The following is a 27,425-nucleotide window of genomic DNA, read 5'->3' as shown; positions in this document are numbered from 1 at the left end:
GGTATTTTTAAAAAAATATTACTTAGTATGATGTAGGTATTTTTAAAAAATGTTACTTTGTATTATGTAGGTATTTTTAAAAAATGTTACTTTGTATTATGTAGGTATTTTTTTTTAAAATATTACTTTGTATTTTGTAGGTATTTTTAAAAAATTTACTTTGTACCATGTAGGCTTTTTTTAAAAAAATATTACTTTGTATTATATAGGTATTTTTTTTAAAATATTACTTTGTATTATTGACATATATTTTTTAAAGATTATTTTATATTATATAGATATATTTTTAATTATTAGTTTGTGTTATGTAGATATATTTTTTAGGTGTTAGCTTGTGTCATGTAGATATGTTTTTTTAATAATAGTTTGTGTTATGTAGATATGTTTTTTTAATATTAGTTTGTGTTATGTAGATGTAGTTGTTAATTATTAGTTTATGTTATGTAGATGTATTTTTTAATATTAGTTTGTGTCATGTAGATATGTTTTTTAATATTAGTTTGTGTTACGTAGATATGTTTTTTAATATTAGTTTGTGTCATGTAGATGTATTTTTTAATATTAGTTTGTATTATGTAGATGCATTTTTTAATTATTAGTTTGTGTTATGTAGATGTATTTTTTAATTATTAGTTTGTGTTATGTAGATATGTTTTTTAATATTAGTTTGTGCCAATTAGATATGTTTTTTAATATTAGTTTGTATTATGTAGATATATTTTTTAATATTAGTTTGTGTTATGTAGATGTATGTTTCAAATATTAGTTTGTGTTATGCAAATATATTTTTAAATATTAGTATGTGTTATCTAGATATATTTTAAATTATTAGTTTGTGTTATATAGATATATTTTTAATTATTAGTTTGTGTCATGTATCTTATATTACAAAACTAAGAGTATGGAAACAAGAAGGACAAACGACGAAGTTTAGTTTAAACTTTTATTCAGGGGCAATGCAATTTTAGCAGTTGCTGTTGGTATTGTCAGGATGTGCCAGTGATGGCGGAGGTGGTGACGAAGACGTCGATCAGCTGCTTGTAGTAGGGGTTCCGATCGATCGGCATGCTCTTGGGAGTCGGTGGCAAAGAAAGGGTAGTCTAGGGTGAGATCGACGGCGGCTGGCTGCTGCTGATGCTATGACTTGGACTGCTGCTGATGTTGTTTTAGGTGAGGTTGATGACGGTTGGATGCTGCTGATTCTCTTGCTTGGTCTGCTGCTGGGATGACAGTGTCGGCAGACAACCTCACTGTTCCGCGATCTAGCCTATTCTGCCTGGTTGTCGAAAACCAACTGTATTTATGCTTGGTCTGCGGACGTAGTTGAAGACATGCTGGCTCCGGCGTCGATGTGTCATTTTCGTTGTAAAGTTGTGTTAGCTTCCATGTCTTAACGTACTGTAGGGATTCAACTGTTTTTCTTGGGGGTGGGGAGTATGTTCACTTGTCTGTATCAGATTTATGCTGATAAACTCGTGGATACATTCGAGTAAGAATTATGTTCTCATAGTGTTCCATGGGTAAATTACTCGTGTTAATATACATGTAGGAGGGTCATTGGCTGTGATGTTCATATCTGAAACTTAATTCTTTTTTTGTTGAGTAGTTCGCCTAGTAGTTTTCTTGCTGGAATGACTTGCGAATTATGCCGTTGATGTAGACACAGAAAAAAAAAAACAAGCTTTGACGTTCTCATATGAGTTTAGTATGTCTGTTTAGTTTGTGTCGACGAACAGGGTTTGTCTCAACACGACCATTGTTGTCACTATCACTGCTCCTGCTGATTTCGTGTTTTGTTTGTGCAAATCTGGAGGGATATGCGATATAACAAGTAGATATTTTTAAATTATTATTTTGTATTAATTTAATATATTTTTTATGATGATTTTGTATTGTGTAGATATATTTTTATTATTAGTTTTTATTGTGTAGATATATTTTTTATTATTATTTTATATTGTGTAGATGTATTTTTTATTATTAATAGTTTGTATTGTGTAGATATATATTTTATGATTATTTTGTACTGTGTAGATATATTTTTAATGATTATTTTGTATTGTGTAGATATATTTTTTATTATTAGTTTGTATTGTGTAGATATATTTTTTATGATTATTTTGTATTGTGTAGATATATTTTTTATTATTAGTCTGTATTGTGTAGATATATTTTTTATTATTAGTTTGTATCGTGTAGATATATTTTTTATGATTATTTTGTATTGTGTAGATATATTTTTTATTATTAGTTTGTATTGTGTAGATATATTTTTTATTATTAGTTTGTATTGTGTAGATATATATTTTATTATTAGTTTGTATTGTGTAGATATATTTTTTATTATTAGTTTGGGTAGATATATTTTTATTATTAGTTTGTATTGTGTAGATATATTTTTTATTATAATTTTGTATTGTGTAGATATATTTTTTATTATTAGTTTGTATTGTATAGATATATTTTTATTATTAGTTTGTATTGTGTAGATATATTTTTATTATTAGTTTGTATTGTGTAGATATATTTTTTATTATTGGTTTGTATTGTGCGGATATATTTTTTATTATTAGTTTGTATTGTGTAGATATATTTTATATTATTAGTTTGTATTGTGTAGATATATTTTTTATTATTAGTTTGTATTGTGTAGATATATTTTTTATTATTAGTTTGTATTGTGTAGATATATTTTTTATTATTGGTTTGTATTGTGCGGATATATTTTTTATTATTACTTTGTATTGTGTAGATATATTTTTTATTATTATTTTGTATTGTGTAGATATATTTTTTATTATTAGTTTGTATTGTGTAGATATATTTTTTATTATTATTTTGTATTGTGTAGATATATTTTTATTACTAGTTAGTATTGCGTAGATATATTTTTTATTATGAGTTTGTATTGTGTAGATATATTTTTATTATTAGTTTGTATTGTGTAGATATATTTTTTATTATTAGTTTGTATTTTGTAGATATATTTTTATTACTAGTTAGTATTGCGTAGATATATTTTTTATTATGAGTTTGTATTGTGTAGATATATTTTTTATTATTAGTTTGTATTGTGTAGATATATTTTTTATTATTAGTTTGTATTGTGTAGATATATTTATTATTATTATTTTGTATTGTGTAGATATATATTTTATTATTAGTTTGTATTGCGTAGATATATTTTTTTTATTGATTTGTATTGTGCAGATATATTTTTTATTATTAGTTTTTATTGTGTAGATATATTTTTTATTATTATTTTGTATTGTGTAAATATATTTTTCATTATTAGTTTGTATTGTGTAGATATATTTTTTATTATTATTTTGTATTTTGTAGATATATATTTTATTATTAGTTTGTATTGCGTAGATATATTTTTTTTATTGATTTGTATTGTGTAGATATATTTTTTATTATTAGTTTTTATTGTGTAGATATATTTTTTATTATTATTTTGTATTGTGTAAATATATTTTTTATTATTAGTTTGTATTGTGTAGATATATTTTTTATTATTAGTTTGTATTGTGTAGATATATATTTTATTATTAGTTTGTATTGCGTAGATATATTTTTTTATTATTATTTTGTATTTTGTAGATATATTTTTATTACTAGTTAGTATTGTGTAGATATATTTTTATTATTAGTTTGTAGTGTGTAGATATACTTTTTTGATTATTTTGTATTGTGTAGATATATTTTTATTATTTTTTTGTATTTTGTAGATATATTTTTTATTATTAGTTTGTATTGTGTAGATATATTTTTAATTATTAGTTTGTATTGTGTAGATATATATTTTATTATTATTTTGTATTGTGTACATATATTTTTTATTATGAGTTTGTATTGTGCAGATATATTTTTAATTGTTAGTTTGTATTGTGTAGATAAATATTTTATTATTAGTTTGTATTGTGTAGATATATTTTTTATTATTAGTTTGTATTCTGTAGATATATTTTTATTTATTAGTTTATATTGTGTAGATATATTTTTATTATTAGTCTGTATTGTGTAGATATATTTTTATTATTAGTTTGTATTGTGTAGATATATTTTTTATTATTAGTTTGTATTGTGTAGATATATTTTTTATTATTAGTTTGTATTGTGTAAATATATTTTTTTATTATTAGTTTGTATTGTGTAAATATATTTTTATTATTAGTTTGTATTGTGTAAATATATTTTTTTATTATTAGTTTGTATTGTGTAGATATATTTTTATTATTAGTTTGTATTGTGTAGATATATTTTTTATTATTAGTTTGTATTGTGTAGATATATTTTTTATTATTAGTTTGTATTTTGTAGATATATTTTTTTATTATTTTGTATTGTGTAAATATATTTTTATTATTAGTTTGTATTGTGTAAATATATTTTTTTATTATTAGTTTGTATTGTGTAGATATATTTTTATTATTAGTTTGTATTGTGTAAATATATTTTTTATTATTAGTTTTTATTGTGTAGATATATTTTTTATTATTAGTTTTTATTTTGTAGATATATTTTTATTATTATTTTGTATTGTGTAAATATATTTTTTATTATTAGTTTGTATTGTGTAGATATATTTTTTATTATTAGTTTGTATTGTGTAGATATATATTTTATTATTAGTTTGTATTGCGTAGATATATTTTTTTATTATTATTTTGTATTTTGTAGATATATTTTTATTACTAGTTAGTATTGCGTAGATATATTTTTATTATTAGTTTGTAGTGTGTAGATATACTTTTTATGATTATTTCGTATTTTGTAGGTATATTTTTTATTATGAGTTTGTAGTGTGTAGATATATTTTTAATTATTAGTTTGTTTTGTGTAGATATATATTTTATTATTATTTTGTATTGTGTACATATATTTTTTATTATTAGTTTGTATTGTGCAGATATATTTTTAATTGTTAGTTTGTATTGTGTAGATATATATTTTATTATTAGTTGGTATTCTGTAGATATATTTTTTATTATTAGTTTGTATTGTGTAGATATATTTTTATTTATTAGTTTGTATTGTTTAAATATATTTTTTATTATTAGTTTGTATTGTGTAGATATATTTTTTATGATTAATTTGTATTGTGTAGATATATTTTTATTATTAGTTTGTATTGTTTAGATATATTTTTTATGATTAATTTGTATTGTGTAGATATATTTTTATTATTAGTCTGTATTGTGTACATTTTTTTTTTATTATTAGTTTGTATTGTGTAGATATATTTTTTATTATTATTTTGTATTGTGTAGATATATTTTTATTATTAGTTTGTATTGTTTAGATATATTTTTTATGATTAATTTGTATTGTGTAGATATATTTTTATGATTAATTTGTAATGTGTAGATATATTTTATGAATCATTTGTATTGTGTAGATATATTTTTAATTATTAGTTTGTATTATGTAGATATAGTTTTTAATTATTAGTTTGCATTGTGGAGATATATTTTAAAATCTTAGATTGTATTTTGTAGATATATTTTTCAATATTAGTTTGTGTTATGTAAAAATATTTTTCATTATTAGTTTAAATTAAAATATGTTTTTAAGTATTAGTTTAAATTCTGTAGATATTTTTTTAATTATTAGTTGGTATTATATAAATATATTTTAAAATCTTAGATTGTATTATGTAGATATATTTTTAATAATTAGTTAACTAGTTTGTGTTATTTATATATACTTTTTCTTTGTTTTTTTTGTATCTTTTTCTTATTCTTTCATTCTTTGATAATGTTATTTAATTCTTCTGTACTTTTATTCTGTTATTCTTTTATATTCTGTTATTCTTTGATTCTTTATTTCTGTTATTATTTAATACTCTCTTTTATTCTTTGATAATTTCTTTGATACTTTAATTCTGTTATTCTTTTATAGAAAGTTTCATCACCGTGATTACCCCCGACGCCTACACATATCAGTTCGTACCGGAAGTGCCAGTCAGCAACAAAACCTTCCTAACCTTCCAATTGAAAGCGGCTGCTAATGCCTATCTGGCCCTTTCCGCAGTCTACAGTGACTTGGAACGCAAGACATATGAAATTGTTATCGGGGAGAACAACCGTAGATCCTTGATACGAGAAGGTTCCTTAGGCCAACTCAGGGCCGAAGCCATGACAATCAACATACTGAGTGAAAAAGAGTTTCGATATTTTTGGGTGAGCTGGGCAGACCATCACATAGAAGTTGGGCGTGGCACCAAACATGGTCAGAGTAGATTCCTACACTGGCACGTTCCTCCAAATAAGCAGTTCAACATTAACTGCTTGGCCGTTGCGACTGACCGAGCCTCCAAAGGCCAGTGGGAATTTATAGAGATGCTCGGTAAGTACTTTTTTTTTTCTTTTATATTCATGAAATAATATGAAGCTGCTGCAGGGTTGCACTCCTCTCTGTTGCATCATCTTAGTGATGCATTCCTGTGTTTATTTTACAAGTACCTCTACGGAATGTGCTCCAATCAACTTAATGAACTTACAAAAAATACTCTGTCCCCACCCCTTTTGACTACCTTTTCTTTTTTTTAATTGAAAAAAACAAACTTTTTCACGCCAAATAAGACATAATATCACTTGGACACAAGGAACTACTATTTGGGACCGTATCTAACAAGTGACTGTGGGGAGCTAAGGAGCGAGATCCCTGCTCACATTACATTTAAACGACTATATCACATCAATTCATTGTAGAGGTCTCTAGATTTTCTTTTCTGATAGCTTCTTTCTCTCAATCTGCTTGCCCTTAGAATTCTCTTCCTGTTTTTTTTTGTTTTTTTTTACATGGAGGTCACCACTTATCAAGGCCCAGAAGCCACTTGGGGATAAGGGTTATTTTGTGTACAGTAATCAATGGGATAGTGTTGCAGTATTCATTAGTATTGGAGATTTGATAAAGTGTCATTACTTAAGGGGGCGGTTCATCAGGAATTTGTTTATGTTGGACTTGAAGACATCTATGTTGAAGTCAGAAGGGAAACAAGCAAGCGTTAGAGAGTTCCACAGGCTTGCAGTTCTAAGAAAGAAGCTTTGTTCATGGAATCTACGTTTTGATTTAGACGCAGATAAAGAGTGGGGAAAATTATTGACAGTGGTTTCAGCTAGATGGGTGTTTATCATGAAATATTGGCGAGGGGGGACCAGAGATTGGAGCTCAGACGAGCACCTGCCATAAAAATAACGATAAAACAAAGATAGGCTCACAACGTCTCTTCTGTGGGAGAGAGGTTGCAGGGTAGAGAAAAGGGCACCCCCCACTAAGCCACGAAATCTATTTTGTACTCTGTCAAGGCAGGATAGACTGTTTTTAGCAGCTCCTGCTCAGATGTGGCAGCAGTATTCCATCCTTGGACGTACTTGACTTTTATATAGATAAAGAATTGCATCAGTAGTGAGATATCTTCTGGAGCGGTAGAAGGATCCCACCATTTTTCCAGCGACCTTGGCAACAGACTTGATGTATTTGTTCCATTTCAGATCAGGAGTAAAGGTCAAACCCAGAAGCTTATCAAAACATGGGGCCTCCCCTACATGAGAGCCATCCATTTCAATTGATACCAGATGGGGATCAGAGCGTTGAAGATGTAAAGATAGGAGCTTGGTTTTAGATGCATTAAAGGTAATCAGCCACCTCTTCCCCCACTGAACCATGTGCTCTAGATCAGAGGAGAGAGAATCAGAAAGGACTTTGTCATTTGCAGCCTTTGATGTGTTGCCGTAGATGGTCATGTCATCAGCATAGATGTCAACGAATGATTTAAGTATGTGTTTGGGGAGATCATTGATGTAGATCAGGAAGAGAGTTGGGCCCAGGATGGACCCCGGAGGAACTCCAGCATTAATACTGCGGGCCTCTGATTTTTGCCCATCAACCATTACTCTTATGAGCCTATCAGAGAGAAATGATTTAATGATTGAGAAAACATTTCCAGTTATACTGTAGCTGGAAATATTGTGAAGTAGGCCTTTATGCCATACGTTATCGAAGGCCTTTGATATGTCAAGTTTCCCTGACAGTACCAACATACATCTAGTATGGGCCCCAAACCTTATGGTCCTTGTTGCCAGTTTGTACTGTTTAATAAGCTATCATTTAGGATAGTCTATTCTTTCTAATGGCCATTTGGGAGTTGCTCATAAAGCCTTTTACTTTTTTTTGCTAAAGACAAGATCTCCAATAAAGTTAAAATTTTTTTTTTTTTTACTCTTTTTCACCCCAAATAGGGCATATCACGGATAGGAACATAAGGTGCAACTAGGACTGTGGGGAGTTGAGCAGGAACATGTCTGTTCATATTATATTTAAACTTCTTCGAGTTAGTACAGACAGGGAAGCAGAAAACAGGGAGGGAATTCCAAAGTATAGCAGTCCGAGGGAAGAGACGATTAGAGTAGAAGGCTTTCCGGCATCTAGGGATCTCAAGAGTAAAGGGGTGAGATTTTGCTGCTTGTCAGCTTAGTTGCTGGATGTGATCTCAGCTCATTCTCCTACTAATAATGTCATTTGATGCACCAGTTGAACTTTCTGCTAACCAAGTCCATCTTGTTAGTTAGGTTTACAAGTACCTTACCACGATCCCACTTTATATATGAAAATATGTATATACCTATTAGGTTGCAATTTTTTTGCATTTCATCCCTGTAAGGACTCGTCAGGCTTTTGAGTTATCCTTGAGATATTCTCTGATCCACTCCAATGCCATACCACCCGAGAAATCGTGTGCCAGATTTGCCAGCTCTCCATTTGTTGGCTAATAGATGCGCTCTTTCAAAGATCGCTGGCCATGGTGTTAAATCGGACGGTTTCTCAATAAAGATTGGAATCTTTCATCCATCTGAGAGTATTCTATTTAAATGGGTTGGATTAACTGCACTGTCACATTATCTAGTCAATAAGGATTACAGAAAGAGGAATAAGTGAGAAACCTCATTAGGCCATGGCATTTCGAAGCTAAATGCTTCTCATCAGAAGAGAAAAAGCCGGCATTATAAAAACGTAAAGGTAAAAAAACAACACTGACTTTGAAAACATTCAGATTAAAAATGAAAAAAATTTTTTAGATTAGAATTGTAAAAAATTATTTTATAAGGGGCGATATGGCGGGAGGTAAAAGAGAGAAGCGAGAGAAAATAACAATAAATGTTACAAGGATATACAAAAACAATATATAAGAAAATGAAATTGTAAGAAAAAGATTTTTTTTTTTGTTTATAAAAAATTTTTTTTTAAATTAAAAATTTTTTTTTAAATGTCTAAAACATTTTTCAAAAATTAAAAAATAACTCATAATAAAGTGCTGATAAAAAATTTAAATTATAAAATATAATAAAAACAGGATAAATTAAGAGAAGTGTAAGATAGGAAAAAAGAAAAATAAGAAAATAAAGTAAATAAACTTAAGTTCTTGGAAGGTAGTCCATTGGTAATTAGGTGTACTCCAGGATACACACATCCACACACAAACACACACATACATATATATATATATATAAATATAGTCATCCACATACAGTAGTTTCGTTGTTTCACAGCTTATCAGTGTGGCTAGACGAGCAACTATCTCAAGCCAGGATCGAAACCTGACCGCCCAAACAGTCAGAGCTTGTAACCATTGCGCTATTCGACTGCTGCTATGCGGACAGTGAATTAACAATATTTTGACATTGTCCAAATACCTAAGCTCAGTTTGTTTACACAAAGAGCATCGCTTAATACACTAATGGTAATTTGTATATTACTTCCCTATATGCTCAACCCAAGATAGGGAGCATTATATATATATATATATATATATATATATATATATATATATATATATATATATATATAGGGGAGCATTATAGTATATAATATATGGGGCTCCTTCAGTCTTTGACTGATTATGGATACCCACGAAGGAGTGCCTGCACATGAAATTATTATGGCAGGAGGTGCACAATCTCCAACCACACCTCTCCTCAGTCGACATTGTTAAATACAAGTGGCAAATGAAATGTATGTGCAGGACAACTGGAAACAAATGCCGAAATAAGTATATATATATATATAGGAAGCATTGTAGTATACATACATATATATATATATATATATATATATATATATATAAATTTAAGACAAAATAAAATAAATATAGGTATATGAATTTATTTGCCAATTCAATAAGGAAAACATCATAAAAAAAGACGGGTTATAGAAGTTCTTTATACCATTGCATTTCGAAGCCTAATGCTTCTCGTCAGAAGAGGAGAAGGAAGCTAGGTTACAGATATAGAAATGTGATATTTAGCTTGGGTTACATTGGGATGAAAGTGAAAAATAAAAGAGAGATAAAGGAAATAAAAACATAAAAAATAAGAAAAGAAAATGGTGGTTATATAACTGGAGGTGGGGGTGAGGCTTATGGAGAGCAGTAAGGGTGAATAATATGGGGTGAGTTCTACTAGAATTTTGGGTGCAAGTCTATAAATGGGCCACTAGTAATGTTGTTTACTATAAAAATCTGAAAAAAATCTTTACAATGTACGTACTTGTCACTGCATGAAAATGTCATATTCCAAAAATCACATAAATCCATCAAGTAGTTTTTTTTATTTAAGAAAATCAAATAGTATGAGAAATTTTATCGAAGAAAAACTTCCCACCATCTTGTTTTTGAATGATACACTGCTAGCGACATCTATTGGGAATATAAGATCGACAAGGGGGCAGACAATCGACTTTCCACACTATAGAAAAAAAAACTTAGAAAATTAAGACATTCATAAGTTTTTGAGGATGTTGAAAACGAAAATAACGTTTAAAATTCCAGCAAACGAGTAGTTTCCAAGATATGAAGAATTTTACGTAAATTGAGCACCCACACGTTGACGCTCCTCCAACAAAAATTCGGCAAATGTGTATTTCAATGGCTTAAATTCAAGTTTTACTTGGAAACTACTCGTTTGCTGGAATTTTAAACGTTATTTTCGTTTTCAACATCCTCAAAAACTTATAAATGTCTTAATTTTCTACGTTTTTTTTTTCTATAGTGTGGAAAGTCGATTGTCTACCCCCTTGCCGATCTTATATTCCCAATAGGTGTCGCTAGCAGTGTATCATTCAAAAACAAGATGGTGGGAAGTTTTTCTTCGATAAAATTTCTCATAATATTTGATTTTCTTAAATAAAAAAAAACTACTTGATCGATTTACGTGATTTTTGGAATATGACATTTTCATGCAGTGACAAGTACGAACATTATAAAGATTTTTGTCAGATTTTTTTGTAAAAAAGGTTACTAGTGTCCCATTTATAGACTTGCACCGAATTTTGAGTAGTAACTTTCTGCTGGTTAGTACTGACAACAGTTCCTTGAACTTACTCCATCCACTCCTAATTCTTGCAATCACACTAACACCTGCTCCACCTTGTATTCCAATGGTATCAACCAACAAGGTAACATGATTTTTAAACAAACTGAATAATTTTGCCATTCGCACATATTTTCTCCTGAGTTTGTATTCGTCACTGTTGTTGAAAGAAAAACACTGACGAAAAATAAAAGAAAAAAAGTTGTTTTTATAATATTAGTAGAAGTTCGTACATTTTAATATGTCAACTATTTTATTCGTGATGCTGAATTTGAAAGAAAAACAATAATAATAAAAAATAGAAAAAAGGCACTTCTGTATGACGAGTTATCGACCCCTGTTCTTAGAGAACTGCCATCTAGCGGCCATCATATGAACCTCAAATATTAACAAGTGTTTACGATAACGCAAAAATATACAATAACAAAATGAATAACACAAAAATATGAAAATCGAAATATTTATTGTATAAAAAATGTATCAAAATATAATTTTAATGTATTAATATAATTTTTTTTTCAATGAGTGATTCATAACTGAAAATAAAATAAATATTTTAAAACATGAGACATTTATAGATTGTTTTTAGAATTATTATTTGTTTTGTTTTTGGTAAGGTTGTATAAAAATGTAGCAAAATATAATTTAAAAAACATGAAACATTTATATAGGTTTAATAATAAAATAGAAAGATTATATATAAATATAATTTTAGTTTGCACTAACTTTTAGAAAAGGAAGAGTTATCGACCCCTGACAAGCGACATCTGTCGGCAGTTCTTGAAACTAAAATACAAACATTCGCTTCATGTAACTGTCATGCATAAGTGGCAGAAAAAATTTTGGTGGACCTGTGCGAGAGTGCTCACCCCCTAAAAATGCGTGTTTTGCACCACTTTTTTTTAAAACTTTTTTTCCGACGATTATCATAGACTACAGACTAATGTATCATATTAGCAGGAAAAAATTTTGAAAAAAAAAAAAAAATAAATTAATGGCTTTTAAGAAGGAGGTTCACTTTCTCGTTATAACGTTCTACTTCATTGCTACCTCACTTACTGTCCATTTCTTTACCGACGTGTCACGTGATTAGAACGTTATTACGAGAAAGCGAATCCACTTCTTAAAAGTCATTAATTTTTTTTTTTTTCAAAATTTTTTCTGCTAATGTGATACTTATGATAATCTGCGACAAAAAAAAAAAAAAAAAAAACTTTAAAAAAGGTTAAAAACCTGCATTTTTAGGAGGGTGTGCACTCTCGTAAAAGGCCGCCAAATTTTTATAATATGAGTAGATTGGTTGATTTTTACTCTTTCGTTTAATTAGATTTGGAAAGTATTTGTGATGACCTTAAAAAGAAAAAAAAAAAAAAGAAAAGAAAAATAATAAAAGATACATTTTTACAACTTTTCGACTGCCCTAATCTTAATTCTCCGAAATTCAATTGTGAAGAAAAAATCCCTTTCATCCTTCTTCCATTTGGGAAATCCTTAACTATCAGCAAAAGACATATACTGAGCTGAGATCCAACCGTCTACCTCAAATTTAAACTCTTTCACGACCCCACACTGTGTCCGATTAGAGGGCGTATTTAATAACTCGGGCTAGGACAACAGCATATTCTTTTCATTGTTTTGACTCTCGAGTGTGTATCCGTTGATATCTTATATGCTTTTATATAGAGTGATGTGGTTCTCGATTGATTAACTGTATCTAACTGATTCGGATATATACTCGAGAGTCAAAACAATGAAAAGAATATGCTGTTGTCATAGCCCTATTAATAACTTATTGGGATTGTCTCTGAATTTTTGAGATGAGGACTATTAATTTGTGTATTAGTTGGAGTAGTCAGGCTACTGTTCTCATCATGAGTGTTATTTTCATAACGTTTCGGTTGCTGTAACTTCCGATCTTCTTCAGGAGTATCTTGTCCAACTCAGGAACTTGTGTGACAAATTCCGGAATCTACGCAGAATTTCGAACTGAATCCTTTATTTAATCCACAGGGATAGCATGCTCTCATTCTGTCAGCCAAGTCTTAAATAATTCGGAATTGTATTTTACTACTGCTCATACTGGGGATTGAGCCCTCAACCTCCACAAGAGTGTCACTTAGAACAATTTTACCTTTGTCCACCACAAACTTCTGTCTAGTCATGACTGATGGAACGAGAGCATGTTATCTCTTATGGAGTACTTTATCCGTTACACCACGTGTTTTTGTGATCAGAGTTCACATCAGCCGAAATGTTGTGCGAATAACACTGAAGCTGAGAACAGTAGTTCAGGTAATCAAAATACTATAAATCAGTTCGTAACATTCATCGATTGGATCAATTTATAATTTGATTCATCGCAAAAGTTCAGAAACTTAATAACTCATCTTCCTCATTCATCTAATTCTACAATTAAAGAGTTCATTAAGTGCTTTCAAACTTTAAATATTTATTTGAACAAAATATGAAAATACTTAACGAACAAATAAGGCACAAGACCATTAAAAAGTGTTGGGGATAATGGGTGTCGTTGGTCATCCTTGGTCTCAAATACTTAAAATTGTCTATCCTACTCTTAACTAGAAATATCTCAGTCACCACAATACCACATTCACTCCAGGGGCAGTTTTACTTAAGATAAACCCAAATTTGAATTATTTACATTAATTACATTTCATTGGCGAGGAAATAGGGAATAAACAAGAAACAACAAAAATTGGTTAGCAAGGCCTTCCCAACCCTTTCTAAATGATAGACCGCCTATTGTTTTTCTGTTTGCCGCAAACAAGCAGGCCAATCTCTAAGTGGGAGTGGGATCTGAGTGTGGGAGAAAAAAAGGGATACGTTGGAGAGTAGGTAGAGTCCTTCCAAGATGAGTGCAAATTGGAGATAAGTGCTTTTAAATTTGATGTATCCATAAAATTTAATCTATAATATAAATCTCACCTTTCTGCTTAAATGTATGTATGTTTGTATGTATGTATGTCTGCCTAAAACTTTCGACAGAGGGGACAGATTTTCACGAGATTAGTATCGTTTCAGAGCTCGACCCTTCAGACGACAGATATTGAAAAATTGGCTAAGAATATTAATTCCTTCACCCTCAACTGGGCACTTTTCTAAAGGGAGGGGTCGCTTTTTCACCGATATTTTCGAAAGTCATCCCCTCTTTTCGATTGATAAGCGTTAATTTAAACCCTTGTCACTTCCGGTTTGGCGATGGACGCAACAGCAAAGACGTCACGTTTTTTTGGGGTTTTTTTTCACGTTCTTTTCCTCCTGCGCAGTACAGGTTCGAGCCTGCCTTCCTACTACCACTTTTTTTTTTTTTTTGCTCAACACACACCTCCAAACACCCACACAAACCACGTCAGGTACCCATGCTAATCTAAAACAAAACATGGATGTTCAGCTGGAGGGAGGGAGGGAAAGTTACGAGGCGGGTGGGGGTAAAACTTTTTATTATTTTATTCGTTTCATTTCATTAATATATAAAAATTTCTTAACCAGATGACCATCCTCTGGACAAAGGTAAGTCTTTTATTCTTCCACCATTATCTAACTTTCACTGTCGTACACATCAGTTTCGTTCTCTTCACATCTGTATGTACGTATGTGTGAATGTATGTATTTATATATATGTATGTTTGCATGTATATATATACTAGTAGAATACCCGTCCCAGGGTAGGTATAAACAATAAAGATAGCATTAGTTTAAATTTTTTGCAAATTTCTTTTTTTTTTTTTTTCTTTCTTTGTGGGGTATGGCACGGTTGTGGTGGCACCTCCCTAAATGGTAAACCTTACATAAAAAATAATAAAAAAAGAAGATAGTGTGTCCACGTTACTCACCCTGTTGCCTAAAATATATATCCCCTAATTTATAATAATATGTTCAATAGTTTAGGATTTTACCAAGCACATATACATATATATTGTCGATGCTCACACGTGTCCACCAATCTGTTTAAAAATGTATTGCTTTATATAAGTAAAGATTTGATTTAGAGCAGTTATTTTTCTATTAAAATTTTTATATCTTACTTATTTGAAAACGTTTTTTTAGCAAGGGTTCTAGTTTGTGTGAATGTGTGTCCTAAATGGTAAAGTTTGCTATGTTGATCACTGTGTTTCCTAAGATATATATTATAAAAGTTAAAATGATCTGTTTATTAGTTTAGGAGATGGAATATTATTCTACACATATGTGGGTATACATGTGTGTGTGTGTGTGTGTGTGTGTGTGTGTGTGTGTGTGTGTGTGTGTGTGTGTGTGTGTGTGTGTGTGAAATCATATAAACATCAGAAAAATTCTACGCAAATTAATATACAGTTTAATACTTATGCGGATTGATGTATGTTTTAGTCATCTTATCTCTTATGACTGCATTAAATGAAAGGCTAATATAATTTCTTTTTTTTTTCTTAAATAAATCGATAAAAAACAAAAATAAATATAAAAATAAAAATAAAAATTTATTGAAAAAATAAATCATTAAGATAAAAACATTACTTGCAAAGTAACCTTCAGCAAACTGACAGCAATGAAACCATGTTATCTAAAACAGTGTTACCTTCTCACCCCCCCCCCAATATATTTGTCAGATGCACATACATACACATGAATATACATATCATTAGTAGATGACCAAGAATAGATATAATGCAATCTTTCTTGGACAAAGATTATATATAAATGCACATAAGCATAAGCATACATACATATACATATACACAGATGCACACATACATATGCATATACACATATGCAAACCATGCCTATATGCATACATATATAAGCATATACACATATATACAGCTCCAAGTGCATATACAAATAAAAATATACACAGTACTAGTCTGTGACTAAGAGAAAAAAATCAATTTACCTGTTCATTAATGTTTTAATTAATAACTAATCTTAATTCAACTCCCCACTAAAAGGTATTTAAGTTTACTCAATCACTCCTATTAACGAAATTTACAATACATATAAACTGAATTGGAAGTCATTTACTATACAGAAAGCTTTGTGTTATGGTAAGCTCATTAGGTTATTATTATATTTATCCAGAGTAAATTGCTTGAAGTGTCTACAATTAATAAATATTTCATGTCTTTAATTCAACAAGTTATCTTTAAAGAGGGAAGTAATAATAGCCAATTTTTTTTAATTATGACAAGAAAGCAAGTGAAGTTCTGCAGTGTTAGGATTGAAGCTTTCTTTTAAGTGTTCCATCTTATAGGTATTGTATTATTTTCTTTAAAAGATAATATGTGCTGGATAATGAGATTGACCACTCTTTCCTGGGTTAGTAAAGGATATTTTATGGTTTCTATATTTAGCCTTAAAATCAGTACAAGTACCTTATTTGTAATATTTTCATAACTTAGATTATTTGCTAGGGTCATAATTCCTAAATACACTATACTTTTTTCTTTCAATGGACAATCATTTGTATCTCTACAACTGCAATAATTTATGTTACTAGTATCATTCATATTATTAATTCTATCACTATGGTTTAATATCTGCTTATTATGACTTAATTTTTCCTTCTGTACTATAACTATAACTAAACTTAATAGTATTTTAATTAAATATTTATTTACCTGGAAGTGACGATTTAAAAGATCAAAAACATATGTCCAGTTTTGGATTTCACTAGTAAGAAATGCTGAGGGGGGAGTAAACCAAATAATTTTTCGACTTCTCTTTGTTTTCTTCTATTGTGACCATTATTTTGGTTAATATATTTAATCTTAATATTTACATAACCACTGTTTTTTTAAACATGTTTTTTATGTGTGTAACCATTAAATGAATTATTGCTAATTCTATGGTTAATTGATGTTGGGATACGTTTTATAATAGAATGGAGGGGATTTGATTTAGGGTTAACATAATATTTTTCCTTCATATATGGTTTAGATGTTCCATAATTGAAGTTAAAAATAATATCTATGTGATTTTAATTCATCCTGTGATTTCTACTTAAAATCCAAAGTTTTTATCGTTTCATGTATAAACTTTTTGATCCTGTCCGCTTTGGAATTAGGGCAATTTCTATTTATAGTTAGTCTGTTATCTCTATACAATTTTATATCTCCTATATCAATCAAATTTGATTTAGTCAATTTATATAGAATAAAAGAACACACCAAATCGGACATTTCAGCAGAGTCCAAGAACCCATAACTACGTCAAAAGAGTAAGAAGAATCTTTCTCCGTCCATTGTTCACTGTTGCAAATCAAAACTGTTTTATGACACTTGTAAATGATTTCTTTTTCTGTTCTGGTAACACACATATGCAATTCTGCAAAATCCAATGCCAAGTTAAAATATTTTTAATAGAATTGTAATAATCGCTAATATATATATATGTGTGTGTGTGTGTGTGTGTGTGTGTGTGTGTGTGTGTGTGTGTGTGTGTGTGTAGGATAATCTCCTAAACTAATAAACACATCATTTTAATTTTGGAATACATATACTGATTTCTACAAAATGCCAGAAAATGTATTCCATAATTCTTTCTGGCTTCCAGGTGAAAACACTATAAATCAACTGGAGATTTCTTCTTGAAAAGGAGGTATACCTAAAAAAAAATATTGCCATAGCATCATAATTCAATACGCTACGTTGATAAATAAATATCGAATTGAAAACTATTGAATATTCTTCAATATTGCCATATGATGTTTACTGTTGTCTCATATTGAACAGTCGTAGCAACCAACATTCACTGGCATCGCTTTAAAAAATGCAACTTCTTATACACTGTGCACAATGCTTCAAGCAAACTACATCCTTCTAATATATGTTTTTATTATATGTGGTATGAAATGATTAAACATGACGAGTCAATCTTTTTATGTGGTAAAAGTTTTATTTAGTTCATGACATGTTTTTATGGAAACCGCTAGAGACAAGGCATGAAGCCACTTGATGTAAGGAACTAACAAGAACGAAAGATGATTATCAAAAAGACAGGAGATGCCTATTGACCTTAGTCTTTTCAAGACTGTGGCTTAAGTAGGAGGAAAACAATGAGCAGGAAGAGTCAACAATCTAGCAGTTCTTGGAAAAAAGCTACTTGGATCGAAAGCTGTATTATGACGCATCAAGACAGTGAATTGATGAAGACCACAGGACCAAGAAGTCAAACGAGCTGGAACAAAGGAAATAGGGGATAGATCAGACAATTTGAAAGAGCACCTGCTATAATAGTATTTATAAAAATGACTGAGACTAGCAACATCACGTCTGTGAGAGAGAGGTTGCATTGAAGAAGAAAGGGTTGGAGCCAATCAAATTACAGATACGTTTCTGCAATCTATCAAAAAACCTTCAAATGGGACAGAGATTCACCAGGCCAAATATGATAACATACACAGTCTGATAATAGATTTGTAAAGATAGATAATGAATTCAGGTGTGAGAGAGATTTTAGGGCGATAGAGAGAACCGACTTTATGAGAAGCAGAAACAGCAATGGATCTAATGTATGAACTCCAAGAAAGATTTCCATCCATTCATAGCCTTTGAACCCCTGGAGGGGCATAGGCCATTTACAACTTTTGTAGATGTTTTTGTACGAGGAGTTCTTTTCATAGGGTGAGGGTGCTGGCCCTACGCTCAACCTTCCCAGAAAGTACATACAGTGCCTAGCCTTCCCAAAATGGTCACCCATCAGGTACTGGCCAGGCTCAACGTTGCTTAACTTCAGTGATCTCGTGAGAACCGGTGTGTCAACGTGATTGTGCCGTACTAAGAAAGATTTGGTGAGAAAAAAAGACCAAGAAGAATCTCAGGAAGAAAAGATACACACCTACGATTGAAAGACAATAGCTGAGTCTTAACAGGATTAAATGAAACAAGCCGTTTTTTAACGGAATCCATAAATAGACCCAGGTAAACTTCTAGATTAGCTGCATATTTCAACATCCGAGGAAGATGGGCGAGAAGTTTTATAATATTTTATATTATTATGATACATAATAATATAATAATATCTTATCTTATTATAATATTATTATGCTATTATAATATATAATACCATCTTATATTATTATAATATATAATAATATCTTATATTATTATAATATGTAATAATATCTCATATTATTGTATATTATAATATATCATAATATCTTACATCACTTTTTTAATGTATATATGCTTATTCACGTTTATGCATGCTTTTGCCTCCCACACCTATTTATAAAAATGTGATCGAAAGGTGAAATATATAATTAACTAGAAATAAACAGATGTCGCTAATGGGAAAGATACGACTTTACCCATTTTAAAATGAATTTTTCCCAAATCAAATTTTATCGATGTGTTGACTTAACTAGATTTTAAAACAATCTACTTATAATATATAAAAGGCATTTTGTGTGTGTGTGTGTGAGAGAGAGAGAGAGAGAGAGAGAGAGAGAGAGAGAGAGAGAGAGAGAGAGAGAGAGAATTTGTTCTCTCTGGACTCGAAAACAGCTGGGCCGATTTTTATGAGATTTCACGCAAGTGTACTTTATGTATCTGGGAGTGTTCTTGCATAGCTTTTGTAATAAAATACCTATGATAAGTATCAAAAATCGATAATCGAAAAAAAATTCCATTTTGTGTGTGTGTGTGTGTGTGTGTGTGTGTGTATGTGTGTGAGATGAAAACAGGAACGATTCTCATTCCATTTTGTGTGTGTGTGTGTGTGTGTGTGTGTGTGTGAGAGAGAGAGAGAGAGAGAGAAAGAGAGAAAGAGAGAGAGAGAGAGAGTTTGTTCTCTCTGGACTCGAAAACAGCTGGGCCGATTTTTATGAGATTTCACGCAAGTGTACTTTATGTATCTGGGAGTGTTCTTGCATAGCTTTTGTAATAAAATACCTATGATAAGTATCAAAAATCGATAATCGAAAAAAATTCCATTAAAGAAAAAACAGTCAAATTTTGACCAAAGTTAATACTTAATAATGATAGTTTTATACAGCCTAATATCGCAAGTGCGTTTGAGAAGGTTTATAACTGCACAAGCAAAAGGGCCTCGAGTTTTTTTTTTTTGTATCGATTCTTTAAAGCATTCTTTGTGTACGTGTACATGGAAAGTTTCCGCATTCTAAAATTAAATTTTTAATTTATTTTTAAAGATTTAAAAATATGCTTATTTTTATTTTATTTTTATCCTCATCTGAAAGATATTATTATTCAATAACATATTCAATGAATCTCACACTTCAAAACGCAAAAGATAAAAAAATTAAACACATTTAAATTTCGGATTCAATCTTCGATATCGAAGGCAACCTGTGATTTTTTTTTTTTTTCGTTCTTGTTTTTTTTTTAAACTCATTCACCCTCCTACAACAAAATGAGTGTGTGCTTAATGGATCGCTTGGGCTTTAAGGGCAAAGGAGGAAGGGGGTATGAAATTCCCAAAAATATATTTATACAACAAATATGAAAAAAAAAAAACGTTAGACGCATATAAAGTGCATTCTTTACTTATTAATCGGTGAAAATTTATATATTGATTAGATAATTACCTGATTTTTGGTAGATTTTTAAAGACAGACTTTGTTACGAGAATCAAAAACAATCCATAAATTTGTCGGTCACTATACTTTTGGAATGATCCTTATATATATATATATATATATATATATATATATATATATATATATATATATATCTATATATATATATATATATATATATATATATATATATATATAATTATTATAGTGAAATAATTATATATATATATATATATAATTATTATAGTGAAATAATTATATATATATATAATTATTATAGTAAAATAATTATATATACATACACACATATATATGTGTGTGTGTGTGTGTGTGTGTATATATATAATTATTTTACTATAATAATTATATATATATATATATATATATATATATATATAATTATTTCACTATGATAATTATATATATATATTTATATATAATTATATATATATATAGTACATATATATGCATATATATATACGTATATATTTATATATAATTATATATATATGTGTGTGTGTGTGTGTGTGTGTGTGTGTGTGTATGTATAATGTATATATAATACGAAAAAAAAAATCTCGTTTTATTTTACTATATATATATATAAAAAAAAAAAAAAAAAACTTGTAGTAAAATACATTTCAAAGTAAGAGACGTTTTATGGAGTTCACTGTGCAACCGAACGCTTTACAGAAGTCTTTTGTTAAAAATCACAGATTGAATTAAAACTTAACAATTTATTCCTTAATCTGTTTACTGTTTTTAGAATTTCATTCAATTAATTTAATTACAAATCCAAACTAATAATAACCGTTATTTTTTTGTTGTTGTTGTTATTTTATTAAGAATAAACAAAAATAGTCTAAGGGAGATAACCTAACCTAACAATGTAAAAAAATCTATTTATCTACCCTTTCGGCTAAATTCGGAAATATTAAGTCTAGGCCTATTTGATATTATGACTCCTATTCAGTCTCGAGAGACAATGGATATTCTCTGTAAGGGTAACTGCGTATGTAATTGTAAATCAATGTTTGTGCAATCTTGAATCATGTAGAAAAAATTGCCGCAGTTTTTTTTTAAAAATGTTTTTATCTAATGAAAATATCGTTGGTTTTAGTGTCGTAAAATTATGATATGAAAACAGGAACGATTCTCATAATAATCGCGAAAAGAGTACATTTTGTATTGTTATTGTTATCAAGTTTGTTACATTAAAAAAAAATTCGTCGCAACTTTCTTTTTTTTTTTTTAATGTTTTGATTTAATAAAAAAATATCGTTGAATCGAACGTCCTAATTTATGAGATGATAAAATGAACGAATCTCTTAGTAAACGAGAGTTGTCTCCCTCAGCACAATGACAAATTGTACTTATTTACAATGCCTCCCCACGGGACAGAGTTAGACACCAGGGTCGTTTTTTAACGTGGAGAAGGTACAAAAATAAAAATTGTCTCTGTTGTGAAGGATTTCTCCTCCACTGAAAGAGAACTAGAAATGGAAGTGACGCATCTGTAGAACAGATGGTATTTATTTGCTCCCCCACCGAGCAAATTAGGCACAAGGCCGTTTTTAATGTGAGGTAAAAACCAGCTCCCCCAAAAGTAGGCAAAAAGGGGGCACTCTGGTTATCAAAAATAATAATTGTCCCAGTATAGAGGGTTTCCCCTCCATTGACTGGTACAAATTATCTTAAGTGCAGCATCTGCCGGAACAGATGGTATTTATTTGCTCCCCCAATGAGCAAATTAGGCACAAGGCCGTTTTTAATGTGAGGTAAAAACCAGCTCCCCTAAAAGTAGGCAAAAAGGGGGCACTCTGGTTACCAAAAATAATAATTGTCCCAGTATAGAGGGTTTCCCCTCCATTGACTGGTACAAATTATCTTAAGTGCAGCATCTGCCGGAACAGATGGTATTTATTTGCTCCCCCACCGAGCAAATTAGGCACAAGGCCGATTTTTAATGTGAGGAGTGAAGGGAGTGGGAAGGGAAAAAGGGGACCAGCTCCCGAGAGGTGGGAAATGGGAGCTGGTTAAAGGTCAGGCATGTGGGGTTGCCCCCACATCTGGTCTTTGCTAGTCATAGCTAGTCATAGCTTGCAGCATCTGCCGGAACAGATACTACACTTTGATCTTGGCCAAAAGGCCAACAACGCCGTAGTTTTTTAAAGTGACATAAAAAGTAAATAGTTGTCATTGTTTTTGTTTTTAATGAAAACTCGATTTTTCCACTGTCGGATTTCGCTATTATAACAAAGAAGAATCGGTTATTGAAATGTTTGGCGGACGTTGTCGACGCTGCTCCCCCCCCCTCCAAATTACACAATTTTAACTTAAAATATATATATATTTTTTTTTACCTTTTTCCTGTTAATATCATCGATTACAGACTTAAGTTTCAAATTATAAAAAAAAAAAAAAAAAAAATTGAAAAACTTTTTTTTAATAACTTTTCACGCGAGGGTTCGGTTTTCAATTATAACGTTGTACTAAATTGAACACGAACTTTGTGACCACGATAAAGAGATAGATAGATAGATAGATAGATAGATAGATGAGATGGATACATACATAGATGAGAGAGAGAGAGAGAGAGAGAGAGAGAGAGAGAGAGAGAGAGAGAGAGATACATAGAGAGTCGGGGGAGGGAGATAAAGAAATCTTCCTTTTTTTTTTAACCCCTCCGTTCTAACCCTACCTTCCGGTCACATCGGAGAGAGTTGCCATTTTTTTTTTCATCATGGTCATAAAGTTCATGTTCAATTTAGTACAACGTTATAATTGAAAACTGAACCTCCATGTGAAAAGTTATGAAATTTTTTGTTTTGTTTTTAATAATCTGAAACTTAAGCCTGTAATCGATGATATTGACAGGAAGAAAAAAAGAAAAGTGAAAAGTGTGGAATTTAGAGGAGGGGGCACTTTTGACAACGTCCGCTAAATGTAAATTTACAGTGCGTGCGCGCGCACACACACGCACGCGCGTACACACAGGCAAACACACACACACACACACACACACACACACACACACACATATATGTTGCATATGTGCATATGAATTATCCAAGTAATTGAGCTACTTAATTAAAATCACTTGTGAAAAGGTCTCCTTAGAGTTACACATAAGTAAGTATGATATTAACTTTTGTCGCCCATAATAAAAAATACAAGTAAAAACCTAGTAAAATAGGATTGATTCATCGTAATTTTTACTCTATATTGGAGGAGAAGGATCAGGGTTTAAATCGCATATAAACATTATTTATTTTTTACACTCCATAAAGCCGGCGAAATTTGATTTGAACATCGCAAAATGCTAAAAATTAAAAATGATAAAATATAACAATGGCGACAAATATTTCGTAATTACAAGGAAAACAGTCAAATCAGAGATTAAAAGTATCGAGAAAAAAAGTCAGTAGAAATATAAATCATACCTTGTTAAAGTTTTGGTTCAATCATTAGTTAAGTGAAAGACAGGGTGACCCCCCCCCCAAAAAAAAAAAACAAAACAAAAAACAAAACAAAAGCTAAATTGGAGGCCATCTAGAACATATGCTGTAGAACGGAGAAAAAAAAGGCCAAAGACCCTAGTGTTTTGATGTGATGTTTTGAATATAATAAACTAGTTACGACCAAAGTTTCATTTCATTCGGACAAAACACGGAGCCTAATTAGAGTTGGGGCCCGTTTTTTTTTGGTCACCCTGTATAACAGTAAGTCTTAGCTTTGGCTCATAATTGTTTTAGTTACTTGGTTTAGAAATTATATTTTTGTTCTAACAATGAAAAAAAAAACAAACAAACAAGTAATATATGTTATGCAAAAATTTTTATTAGTGAAATGTGAAGATGAACAAATTGGTTTTCCATAGAAAAAAATTATTCAAGTTCAATTTCTAAATGTACATTTTAGGTACTTGTACAGTTTAATCAAGATATTAAAAAATGAAAATATCGAAAAAAGTTTATATTGTACGTATCCGCTATGGAACGAAGTTCTTCGGAAAAAAAAAAATTCACTTAATTTCATCAAGTAGTTTTTTTTTTTTTCTCTGTAAAAGAAAAAAAAATGTTACCGAGCAAAAGGTTCGATTTTTCGGAAGAAAAGTTAGTAATAAAGATGGGGAGGGAGTGTCGTTGCTTTACACGGAGTTATCTCCCGTGGCGTCTTAAAAATTTCCATAATGGTTGACTTCAACGTGCTCTCATAAAAACATGTTTTTCCGCTATAAAAAAAAAACAAAAAAAAAAAAAAAACTAATCAAATCAAATTAAAGGAAATTTTTTTTCGGAGATCTTCAGTCCAAAACGGATACGTACAATATAACCTTTTTTTTTTTTTTTTCGATATTTTCATTTTTTAATCTCTTGATTAAACTGCACAAGTACCACATTTTATTTGCTCAATGACGGAAAACAGCATCGATTAAAAATAAAGAAAGTGTTTGTTTATTAACAATAAGGTTGTCTGTTTATTCATAATAAGTTTTAAGAGTCAATCCACATTTTTTTTCACAGAGTCTGAAAAACTAAGTTATTAAAAAAAAAGAAAAGAAATTATTTCGGAAATATTTTAAAATTTCACAGACGAAAATTCTTAAATGTAAATAATACATAATAATTTTTTTTTTTCGTAAAGCTAAAATAATTTTAATATATTTTCCAACTTCTTTTTTTTTTTTTTTCGAAAAATCGATTAAAATCGTATAAATCAGCAACGATTGTGACCCAAAATTGAATACATTTTATTTCATCATTCCAGTATATTTTAATATGTAAAAAAAAAACAAAAAAACTAAGATGCGAATCCAGCCCCGTAAAAAAACAAAAAACAAAAACAAACTGATACGATCGTAAGATGGGGGTAAAATAAGAGAATTATTTTTTGTACATTATTTTATTTCAGTTTATATATTTTATATATAGTTCAGCTTTTTTAAAAAATAAGTCTGTAAAAAAAATTAACAAAATTAATCAATTATTTGATTTTTGGAGAGAATTGTAAAAATCGCGTTGTTTTCATTGTTTACGTCGAAATATGTAGAAATAACATTGTTTCATTTTTCCCGTTTTTAGATTTTGGGGTAATTTTTTCAAAATTCAAAATTTCATGGAGAGTAAAAAAAAAAAAAAAAAAAAGTAAATAAAAAATAAAAAAATAAAAAAAGAGGATTTTTTAAATAATTTTTCTTTTTGAGAGAACAACAAAAAATACAATGAATCAACTTTATTTTACAAGTTTTTACCATTATTATTTGCTATGAGGCTCGAAAATTCCACCTTTATTACGGTCATACCTCCTACACATAAGAATTAGTTCGAATCTGCAAATAAAAGTTCAATAACTTATCAGTATCATAAAGTACAATCATTATTTAACTAGCAGGACCTGTTAATCGGCGTTGCCCGGTGGAATCATGATACCCCGTCTTTATTGGTTATCTTCGTGAGTAGGACTTGTAAGAAAAAGGGTTAGTATTGGGAAGAGTTCCTGTGTAGAGACGTTGATGAATGATTAGACACCCCTGTTGAGAGTTCATCGATGTGCGTTAAAGTTAGAAGCGTGTATCATGAAAGATTGAAAACAGTCCTGTAGAATGAGAAAAAAGTGCCTCTGTGTACCAGATCTAAGTCTGGGTCTAGTGGTAGTCGTGTTGGTTTGTTTATTTTCTCGCCAGCCAAAGGGCAAGGGTGAAGTTGTGCCCTAACAGAGAAGTGTGGTGTCAGTGAGAGCTAAGACGAGAAAAAAAAGTGCTTTATTCATAAGCTTGTTGCAAACAACGAGAATAGAAAGTTAACCCTGGGTTTTTGTCCTTTAGTCCTCACATTCCAGGAATGCTGTTTCTGACAAAGGAGGAAGAAATGTTGTTTTCTAGGTTGAAATCTGTCAACATTTATTGTTAGCTTATTATTTTTTTATTGTTTTTATTAAATTTTTTTTTTTAGCTCTTTACAACAAGTGGCTTCATGCCTTGTCTGGAGTGATTTCCAGAAAAAAAAAACAAAAAAAACAAAAGACAAAAACTTTTATCCATAACTTTATTGTAAACATGAGGCAAAACTTTCACATTTATTCATATCAATAAACATTAGTATTTTTGTAATTTTGTTACAACTCTATTTCTTTCAAATAAGACGTAAAGAAATGAAAAGAAAGAAGGAATAAATTGCTTGATCGAAGGTGCAGGTGCGCGTGCGTATGCAGAGTCGACCTTAGGCCACTGCAACTTATGGAGCCACAGCGGGCTCCGTGCATTCATAGGCCTTGTACTGATTCATTTTTTTTTTTTTTTCAAAATCTTAATTTTCAGTTTTTATCCTGATCCCTACCCACACAGAAACCCACGCAATCTGGTTTGCATAGGTAAGGCCGGCCCTGTGTGTTTCGTTTACAACTTAGCAATTAACTTTAAACAAATCAAAGCAGGACAGGAGCAAAAACAAATGTTATAATAATGACAATCATTGGCTATAAAATAATAAAAACAGAGAGAAAAAAACGAGAGC

The 27,425-nt window shown here is 30.0% G+C and overlaps 1 protein-coding gene across 4 annotated transcripts in view; it reads left to right on the top strand.

Annotated features, from left to right (window-relative positions):
* The window catches only part of LOC145242593 (uncharacterized), a 237,560-nt gene that overhangs the window by 157,548 nt on the left and 52,587 nt on the right, over positions 1–27,425 (top strand). For 2 of the 4 annotated variants that reach the window (XM_080105699.1, XM_080105698.1), the window contains exons 6-7: positions 5,908–6,354; positions 14,886–14,906. In XM_080105699.1, the coding sequence (XP_079961825.1) occupies positions 5,908–6,354; positions 14,886–14,906 (468 nt within the window). The remainder of the gene's footprint in view (positions 1–5,907; positions 6,355–14,885; positions 14,907–27,425) is intronic. The other 2 variants (XM_080105701.1, XM_080105700.1) reach the window with 1 other exon arrangement.

This window comes from Euprymna scolopes, chromosome 21 (genome assembly GCF_053919585.1).
Source record: "Euprymna scolopes isolate OS-2025 chromosome 21, ASM5391958v1, whole genome shotgun sequence".
NCBI lineage: Eukaryota > Metazoa > Mollusca > Cephalopoda > Sepiida > Sepiolidae > Euprymna > Euprymna scolopes.
The sequence above is the reverse complement of the archived record's forward strand: the minus strand, read 5'-3'. Positions and strand labels throughout refer to the sequence as shown.